This window comes from Carica papaya, chromosome 4 (assembly GCF_054855325.1).
Source record: "Carica papaya isolate Zhongbai chromosome 4, ASM5485532v1, whole genome shotgun sequence".
NCBI lineage: Eukaryota > Viridiplantae > Streptophyta > Magnoliopsida > Brassicales > Caricaceae > Carica > Carica papaya.
Window position 1 is genome coordinate 6,745,821 of NC_142312.1, and position 11,018 is coordinate 6,756,838.

Sequence of the window (11,018 nt, forward strand, 5' to 3'; positions counted from 1 at the left end):
CCGACCGCCGCCACCCGTTGCCGCACCAGAACCTTTTCTGACCGCTAAAAAAAGTAAAAAAAAAAATATTTTGCACGAAATTCAATTTTAATCCCACCCATCGCCAAATCGGAGTGAAAAAACTGGCCAATTTGCCGGAAAACACCGCTGAAGCCCAGCGGCGCCGCCGCGGGAAATTTCACAAACTGCCTCCGATGAGGCCCTTATCAATTCCCATTTTGTATAATTTTTCTACCGTTGTGATCACCGTTTTCTTCTCTACAAGTTGACCGAAGCAAAACACTCAACCGCAACGTGAGCCGGAGGAGCCACCACACTGGAGACCCCCGCCGCCAGTAAGTTTCGGTTTTTCGTATTTTTCGGCGCACCGAGGCCCTTTAGTATGTGTGCTCGCAGGAATCAATATAAAATCGATCGAATTCGGCTGAAAACGGTCGACCCAAGGCGGACTGTCGTCGTGTCGGATTTTCGAAATTGGCCAAGTAGGCCCTGAGACTAATTTTTGAGTTTATTTGGGACATTTGTAGGTACCGTAAGCGCGTTTCAGTTCCTAAAGAAAAATTCATGGAACCCAAAGACCACCGGTAGGCGTAGTAACTATTTAACTTTTCGGTGTCAAATCAAGTAAGGACCCCTCACCCTATTTCCTATCATAGATTTAAAGTTTGAATAAATAATAATACGGTCTTTTGTACAAATTAAATAGATGTGCATAATTAATTACGGATTGCTAATGGAGTCCGAATCAGACATGTTCTTTGTTGATTTATTTTACAGTATAAAAGTATGATGGTATCTTATTTATATATTTTATAGTTTAAATGCATGTATTACTGCCTTACTTGACCACTGCTTGATTTTGAGATTTAAGATATGATTGCATTACTGGATGCATGTTCATTTATTTATATGATTATGTTTGAGTTGGTAATGGGGACTAAGGAAAAACAAGAAAGGGGTGTGATCTAATAAACATATAAGATAATAGTCTCACTAGATATCATGAAAGATGGTGGACGGACCGGATTCTAGGAAACCCTACCGTGAACGTTGTCTCATACCGGACGGGGTATGAAGACTTGGTCATTTGGTGCTCATACTAGACGGGGTATGGGACGGCCGCTTCACCCTCATACCAGACGGAGTATTAAGGTTTAATGTCTTGACGCTCATACCGGACGGGGTATAAAGACGACTCTGTAATTAAGATTGTTAAGGGAAATGATTTAAGTGTAGCAGAGACACCCCTATGGATCCCCATAGATACTAGTAGATTGGTGAAACGAGAAACAGTTATAATTTAGTTTATTGTTAATGAATGTGAATTTATGATATGTTTTATGTTGCTGATCGTGCATGAAGTTATGATCTGTATGATATTATTACTTTTATAGTTTGTTTTCATAAATTCCTCAATGATAAGTGAATGGTAAATGATTTTATTTTTAATAAATGTATTGGTTTAAATTTAGTGCTCCATTAGTTGTTTTGATTTTCTACCAATATTTACTTGTGTGCCGGTGATATAGTGTGATATCCTTAATGGAGTAGTGTAAATCATCCTTTATTTAACCATTTCATATCAAAAGGACTTAGTTCCCGAGCCCGATCCACAAGAAAATTACGAGGAGATGCTAGATACTTTATATTTTCCTTTACTTTTCTCATTTCTCGTGTTTATTTCAGAGAATTCATTCCGTAATGATTGTTTAGTATTTTTAAGTTATTGTGTAAGGGATGTAAACCTTAACTTTTTATTTCGCTTCTGTACTTAAATTATTATATATTTCTTTTTGGATTATGGGGTCGTTACATATAGATCACACAAGAGGTCATGAAATTTATCCTAAAAATTGGTCAACTCTCACACTACCCAAAAATAAAAAGAGTACTTGATTTTAAAGACCTATCTACCTATAATCTTGCTTTATTGGCTAAATTAGCATGGACTCTTCTATATTCTCCTTACACTGTATCTTAAAACCCAAATGCCTTATCATTTAGAAAAGGAATATAAAATGTAGGAATATACTCACCAGGTGATAGACATTATAAAGATATTGTGATAAAATCTACCGTACATATATGGATAAATCCATGTGTACCTGAACTGCCCTCCTATCCCTTCCTGAGGTACCCCCATCTAACTAGAGTTAGCTTTTTTATCATACTAGACACACAATCATGGAATACTAATATGTTTAAACAACAATATCACTTAAATAAATAAATAAAATTATCTCCAAATTACATATCTCCCGCTTAACCTTGTTGATTTGACACTTGTTAATAGAAGTACACAACAAATCAAGTTTTTAACATAAAGTTAGGCTACATTGAAATATTAGTCAAAACAAAAGCTAGCGATAGTATTAATAACTTCAGGCACTCACATCTTTTTATTGAAGGCTACGTTAGTACCCAAATACTAATTACATTGATGGTGGATAGTTTAAAATGTTCTACCAAATATGGGAACTAATCAATTATCTAAACTTATCTCTTTTTACAAGTTATGTGGTCAAGCAGAAGCAAAAACGATGCAATATCTCCTCTTAAAAATAGAAAGTTCTTTAGCAACGTTACTATGGTTCTTTCCACAGAACATTACTTATATATGCCAAACTTATATATTTCATAATGGTTCACTATCTACTGTTATATCAAGCTAGATGATCTTATTATAAATATTTACTCAAAAAGATCCTACTCTATATATCTACAATGTCAAATATTCTACGATCTACATTTTTGGTATAATCAATGGAAACTTATAAAAGAAGACAACAATTTTAGATAATTTTATTTAAATTAAACTAGATCTGAAAATAAAAATGTAAACAAATCCTATACTGAATCAAAGAGAATAAATGCGAAAATGAACCTGAATCCATAATGGAAGAAATCTGCTCGTCCTGCGGTAGATCTTCTAAATTAGCACGTAGCCGTTTGAATTCTTACACTATCTCTATTTTTGGTGATAAGATATTATAATAAAAAAATCGTACGTATAATTTGGGGACCATAACTACTTATTTACAAGCAACCCCTGTATATAAAATTTTTATATTCTTAATTTGATCAATTACAAAATTAAAAAGTATAGATTTGATATCTACACATAAAATAAAGTATATAATTTAATTTGATGCATTAAAGTCTAATATATCTTTAACCGTATCGGATCACTACTAAGTGAGCCCAATTAATATGTGATTTACACACAAAGGCCACAAGGTAAATTTAAAACCCAACACAACTAACTCACATATAACTACATGCCTCTACAAAAATTACTTTATTGAACTCTTCATACATTTACTAAAAATTGATGGAAAGAGGAAAGATTCCAAGTCCAATTATTACCTAAGTCACAAAATTCTCACATCATTAACTTCATGTATGTGCCATGTTGCAAATATATGACAGATTTCATATTCTATCTTCATATCAAATGCCTATGAACCTCATGCATCACTCTTTAAAAGTATTTGTTTTATTTTGAAGCTACTGAGAAAGGTAAGATTCATCGCACTTTTATATAAGCAGATCACTTGAAACCAATATGGATTCAGAACCCCAATATTACCTATTTAAACTTAGGGTTATACACTTATTCCACTGTCTACAAAATGAGCTCGCCATTTTGAAGTACAATGACTTTTTAACTAATTTTGTACAAACTATTTAGTTTATAATCTGCTTGATTCGGATATTTTATTATACATTAAGGTTACTCATATATTGTAAATATGAATTATATCTAATATATTTTACTTGAATTTAAAAAATTATTTTTAAAAAGCAACGTCAAATTCTAAAATTTTTTTGTATGTTTTAAGATCTGAATATTCTATTTTAGACTATGATTTTACCATCACTTCCATAGCTAATTCCTGAAAAAAAAAAAAGGTTTTAAAACTAAAATCAAATGATGTGTGGATTGAAAGACAAGTATAATGATGATCACACAACAATATTAAAATATCAATGGATTATCTTGGAATGAATTTTATTAAACTCAATAGCAGACTTGCCTCTATGAAAATTAAACCCAACCTATTTCGTTTGAATTTTGAAAAAAAAAAAAACAATTTGTACTATATTGAATTTGTAGGAGTATACCTATTTTTATTAATATAATATATCATATTTAATCATACAAATATGAGTATATCAATAATAATTAATAATTATACACACACGCGCGCGCGCGTAATGAGTCGAGTTGGGATAAATTTGAAAAGACTAAACCTGAACCCAACCCAAACTCGATCCCAATCCGAATTGAGATGCAAAATGCTAGCACGGGGTCTCTCATATTTTCCGACGGTGAGGATCATCTGAGGAACATAGCTGGAACAGAAGCCGCGGTACCACTGGATCATCTGACGTTATCCAAGGAGGAATTATCTTGATTGGAGGACACAGGACAGGTGTGGGACCCGCGGAGTCTGACATAATGCTTGGCCACTCGTATTCTGACACAATATGTCAAAAAGGTCGGTCCCGGTCCTATTAGAATTTTTCAGGGGTATTTTCGTAATTTAAAGGACTGCCTATTTGTTAGGGCAATTTGGTCGCCTAAAATCCCTAATTGGGGGAACAAGATTCTTTCGGCTTTCTCAACGTTCGAATAAGTGGTCGTTTTCAAAGCGGTGGGGCCCACGTAGGGACCACAAGAAATTTATTTTCCTTTTTGGAATAAAAAAGGAAAATAATACAAAATAATATGCAAGCCATGCCTGGACCATCATTGGCAGCAGATCCACTACAATCTACAGGTTTCCTAAACGAGTCCACTGTCGAGTATGTGACCGTTCAGGCAATAACAATTTGGATAAAATATAAACATATACACAAAGATATATATATATATATACACACACACACACACACACACACATCCAAATTAAATGCTTATAAATTTTTCCTTTTAAAATTATATAGGAAAATCTGGGTCGTATGTATGTGGGTGTGGGTGTGTGTGTGTGTGTGTGTATATATATATATATGTACAGAAACAAGCTTTTTTAGTGGGATCCAGAATAATGTTCATGGGTTTATGATTGAATATACCTTAATTATAAAATTCTTGCTAAATGGTAATAAAAAATTATCAATAGTAACTTTTACTTGGCATTCAAAATTTCTATCAAACAACTTTTTGAATTAATTGTTTGATTTGAGATGCTAAAATTGTATTCTCGTAGGTAATATCTAAGTCTACACCAATGTCAAAAATATTTATTGTATATTACATAATATTTTTATTATAAGATCAACACTTAAATTTGAGTCTCTACCTATGCAATGCTTAAAGAAAAATTAGCTTAATATTATAGATATATTTAGTTTTTATATGTAATGAACATCGTTATATAATTTTGGCTACGTACAGAAACATTTCTATTTCTGCAAATAAAAATTAAACACAAATTTATTAGAACTGAAAAAAACCCAATTTATATGTAATTTATATCCTCGCCAAATTGTAGGTTAATTAACTTCATACTTACATTCATGTTTAAAATATATAAGTAAAAGTCTTGACAAAAAAATGTTGATGTTTGATTACATTTATAATTAAAATTCTAATTAATATAATTATCATTAGGGACGTTTATCGAAATAATACTATACTATACTGATATAGCCTATACGTATGTGTATAAGTGAAGTATAGTGAAAAGAAGTCCAACCCCACATGGAGACTTGTGCTCACATGCAGCCAAGTTCTTCCACTAATTTATAAGCCGTATTTAGCTACACTACCATGTCTGTCACGAGACAAGTAATTATATGACCGTTATAGAAACACCCTTATAAATATTTTCCCATTTTATAAATTAAATATTCTTCCCAAAAGATCAGAAAAAATAATCTCTTTCTACCAACTATATATATATATATATATACATATATCTCCCTCCCTCCCTCGATTTCCTTGCGATATATATATATATATGTATCTCTGTCTCTTCTACTCAAATTCTCAAACTCATATATATGTATATATATATTTATCATTATTGATCAAGACATTCTCTGTATTATCTTTCTTGATTAATACACCACCAATTTCTATTCTCTGACCATTTTAATGGTATTCTAATGGCTTCTTCTTCACTCTTCAGCTACTACATTGCCCTCTACACGTTCTTCTTTTCACTTGTTGCACCATTGCTCCCACTTACAACCTCAGCCAAACCTCCTGCTCCGGCTCCGGCTCCGGCGCCTAACAACACAACCAGACACCACCACAACTGGGTTGGACCCGTCGGCCACCGCCTCATTACCGTCGACGTTAGCGGCTCCGGCCACTTCCGGTCTGTCCAAGATGCCGTCAATGCTGTCCCAGAAAACAATAGAATGAACGTTCTCATTCAAATTAACGCTGGATATTACATGTAATCTATCAATCTTCTCCACTATATCTATATATATATATATAATATTTGGTCGACCATTAGTATAAGTTTATTAAAAATTAAAAAAAAAGTGAGAGCCCTTTAATCGGCGCTTTTGCTTTTTCTTTTTTTAATATTTAATTATAAATAGTAATTGCATAATCATATTAGTCTCCAAAAGAATATACACATAGATATATATATATATATACATGTATATGTACGTAACGATTTTGTTGATAATAAAGGGAAGAATTATTGATACAAAAAGTTGATTGCATACATGTAAAGAGGCTATGTATTATGTCATTATAAATGAAAATAAAGAACGTTAATTTAAGTTTGTGCATGGTGTCGGGGGACTGAGACTGATTGGGTGTGTGGCGGTGCAGAGAAAAGGTGGTGGTGCCGGCGACAAAACCGTACATCACGTTTCAGGGAGCAGGGAGGGATGTGACGGTGATCGAGTGGCATGATCGAGCATGTGATCGTGGACCCGACGGCCAGCAGTTACGGACCTATCAAACGGCGTCTGTGACCGTTTATGCAAACTATTTCTCCGCCAGAAACATTAGCGTCAAGGTATGTAAAATTAAATGGGTGATTGAGACCTTTCTGTTCTTCTGTTTAAATTTCTGTCTCACCAGTCCCAGTGAAAAGTACTATACTGTAATAATCTTTGTTTTTTTTTTTTCAGTAGAATTTAATTTAATAGTACACAAATAATAATTTTTTTTTCTAATTATATTTATGATGTCAAATTATATATATATATATATATGTATTTAAAATCATATGTTAAAATTATATTTCTTTATTTATCAAATGGGTAGCTGTAATTTTAATTGCAGAATTACCAATATACTTATCTACGTACGCGTAGAGTACACATGACTGCTCATGTTCATGATGTGTAATCAACTTCAATTGATTGTGACTCGTTAAAAACATTGTATATATATATATATATATATATATACATGTAAGATCAATAAGTAATAGTATTAATAATATTTTGTAAAGTGTTAAGTCAATAATTGATTTTACGTTAAAAAAATAAGTATGATAAAGATTTTAATTTCTATGATAAAACCAATAGTAATAGCGTAAAAACTAAAAGTCAAGTTCGCGTGCATTACATGTGTATATATATATATCCTATGAATTACTATTCCTAAACAATATGTTTTAGTTTATATAATTAAGGGTTAGATAAATATTTTGTACAAGTAATAAATATATTTTATCTTTATATACGAATACTAGCATTTTTTTTGGTTAAGAGTATAGTTGTTTTAGATCAGATAGGGATATTCACGTAGAGTTTTAAACTTTAAAAGAAACAATTAAAAGGTGATGTTGTGTTTGTATATATATATATATATATATGTCCGTATGGAAAAAAAATAATAACGGGTGATATATACATACACACACACACATATATACACAGAATACAGCACCAGCTCCGATGCCGGGAATGCATGGATGGCAAGCGGTGGCATTTCGCATATCGGGGGACAAGGCATACTTCTCCGGCTGTGGATTTTACGGCGCACAGGACACTCTCTGTGACGACGCCGGCAGACATTATTTCAAGGAGTGTTACATTGAAGGTTCCATTGATTTTATTTTTGGCAATGGCAGATCCATGTACAAAGTAAGTTTACAATTTCCTAAACCTACTACTCCTCCCCCTTAAATTTATATATAATAATATTCAATAACTTACACACACACACACATATATATATATATCTCTACAAATATTCTTGCGTCTTATATAATTGTCTTGTGTACTTTGTTTGCTATCTGCATTTTGTTTTTCTAAAAAGAAAAGGAAGAAAGCTTTTCGGCTTAAAAAATTTGATGCATGTCAGAGGTTACCAACTTTATGAATTAAAAGGAATATATACATATATTATATATATATATAGATATAGAATGTACTCTGCACCAGCTTCATCACGCTCCTCACTTTCTGGGTATGGGACAAACATAAATAAATAAACTTCAATCTCTTCCATTCTGTAAATATTTGTATATAAAGCTATCTTTTTAAGCTTTTACGTACATACATATATATATATATATATATATACATATTCGCAGGATAACTTTAAAGTGAGTTGTTCGGTGCAGGACTGTGAATTGCATTCGATAGCAAAGAGATTCGGGTCAATTGCGGCCCATGATAGGAAATCACCTGAAGAGAAAACGGGTTTCGCTTTTGTCAGATGTCGGGTAACGGGTACAGGCCCACTTTATGTGGGTCGGGCCATGGGTCAGTACTCGAGAATTGTCTACGCCTTCACATATTTTGATGATGTGGTAGCTCACGGTGGCTGGGATGACTGGGACCATATTAGCAACAAAAACAAGTAACTGTCTTTCAGATTTCTCGAGTATTTTTCTTAATTAATTTTCTATTTCCTTACTTAATTAGAAAATAAAATTATGATTTAGTATAAATAATAATTAATTAATTAAATGCAGGACTGCATTTTTTGGGGTGTACAAGTGCTGGGGACCAGGTGTGGGAGCGACTCGGGGAGTGTCATGGGCTCGAGAGCTTGACTATGAGGTGGCCCATCCATTTCTGGTCAAGAGTTTCGTCAACGGCCGTCATTGGATTGCTCCTCAAGATGCTTAAAGCCAGTTCACAAACATTAAATTCATTCTTTAATATTTTGTTTGTAGAAAATATTGAATTTTATAAACATCCAAGGGTCGAGTGATTGCAAATGGAATCTCATTCTTTGTTTGGTCAATAATTATTTTGTTTTATTTTTTAATTCGTACGTATACATACATAAAAAGTTTAGAGGTAAAATAATTTACGTACTATTTCAATTTTTTTATTTATATTGATTATTGTAATTTTAAATTATATTTAAATAGATATTTTTATTTAATATTATTAAAAATATCGTTAAATATCTAACTACGTAGCATTAACTTATCAATTGTTAGTACAACTTTCATTCCCAATCACACACCCGTAATATAACATAGTGTAATTTATTTTAAATTTCAATAAAAAATCTATTATAGTAGTAAAAAAAAAAAATAATTTTAAACAAATAAGGTCATAAAAAAATAATAGAGTTAAAACACGTAAGAATAATAGAACAATACCTATGTGATATTGGAAAGAATATAAAATTTTCAATTTTAAATATTAATTCTCTCAAATTCTCACACAGATAATGGAGGCAAATATGTGCTGTTGGGGCGAAAAATGTTTTTATCAATTTCTTCAATTAAGGTAGACTATGATATACAAAAAAAATTCACATTATCAATGCATAGCAAGTCAATACTACATTTCTATATACGTAACCTCGATTTAATTATATTTTTAATAGTATTAAATAAAAGTGTTTGTTTAAAAACATATATGATATTTAATTTAAATAGTAAAATAATTTATATAATATTAAACTTTTTTAAAAAAAATATTATATGTATTTATTTCTAAACAAATATATATGATATTTAATTTAAAAGTACGATATTAAATAAAAATATTTATTTATAGACAATATGAAACATATAAAGATAAATATAAAATTAAAAAATATAAAAATTTAAATAGTACATATGTTATATTATTTAAATCAAATATTGGATATACGCAATAATTAAAATTTATTTTCAACCTACACTAGAGGAATTACTCTAAAAAAATATATGTAAAATTGAAAATAATGGTACAAAGATGTCAATGACCAATCACAGTTAAAAACATTGTTTATATATATATATATATATATATGTGTGTGTATATATATATATACATGTTGCCAATACATGCCGCGATGATAACAAATTCACCAACAAACTTATTAACAAAAGACTTATTTAAATTAAAATAAAAAATCATTGATTTATTTGTGTAAAAATTCTAACTTAAATAAAAATAAATTTATAAATTAAATGTAAAAATAATTAATAAAATTAAAATTTATATTTCTTACATAATAATTTTAAATAGCGAACAGAGTTACGTAAATATCATTTTTAAAAGATAAACAATAATTAAATAAATAAAACGAATAGCAAATAATTAAGTATCGTATGACAATCTTCACTAATACGCGGTATAATATCTTAAATTATGTTCAACTCGTTTACAATTAAGTAGAATTTAAACAAAATATATTAATTACTTATTTTGATGATGTAATCATATATTTAAAAATATATTTATTTGACATATTTTTTAATTAAAATAATTAATTTATTATAATAAAATAAAATATTATGATTTTAATTGTAATACCTTAAATGTTAAAAATCAAATTAAAAAAAAAGTGAAAGGCAAATGACTATTTTTTGCAATTAAGGTTTCTTTTTTGGGCAAAATATGGTAATTTTTCTGTTTGGTTTTTAAAACAAGGTGGTTTATGGATAATGTATTATTTTTTTATTGAATAATGTATATTTTTAAATATCATTTTTGCACTTTGAAGATTAAAAATTTAATTTTTCCTCATGCAAAAAAATTAAACTATTTATTGTGATATATTTAATAAACTTTACTCTCAAAAATTTCTAAAAGAGTTTATTATTAATGGTCATAATATAGTAAAACAAGAAAAAGTA

General features: G+C 30.3%; 1 protein-coding gene across 1 annotated transcript; it reads left to right on the plus strand.

Annotated features, from left to right (window-relative positions):
- The first annotated feature begins 5,859 nt into the window (after nt 1-5,859).
- Nucleotides 5,860-9,205, plus strand: PME5 (Pectin lyase-like superfamily protein). The gene is made up of 5 exons (XM_022046163.2): nt 5,860-6,410; nt 6,803-6,992; nt 7,864-8,070; nt 8,553-8,791; nt 8,907-9,205. Exons 1-5 carry the CDS (start codon nt 6,115-6,117, stop codon nt 9,061-9,063), a joined length of 1,089 nt encoding a protein of 362 aa, XP_021901855.1. The 5' UTR covers nt 5,860-6,114; the 3' UTR covers nt 9,064-9,205.
- Nucleotides 9,206-11,018: the final 1,813 nt, after the last annotated feature.

Excerpts from the sequence above, each read along its gene's own strand:
- PME5 (XM_022046163.2), top strand. The coding sequence starts at position 6,115 with ATGGCTTCTTCTTCACTCTTCAGCTACTACATTGCCCTCTACACGTTC. Across the intron at positions 6,993-7,863 it reads CCAGAAACATTAGCGTCAAG|AATACAGCACCAGCTCCGAT; the intron begins GTATGTAAAATT and ends ATATATACACAG. Across the intron at positions 8,071-8,552 it reads ATGGCAGATCCATGTACAAA|GACTGTGAATTGCATTCGAT; the intron begins GTAAGTTTACAA and ends TGTTCGGTGCAG.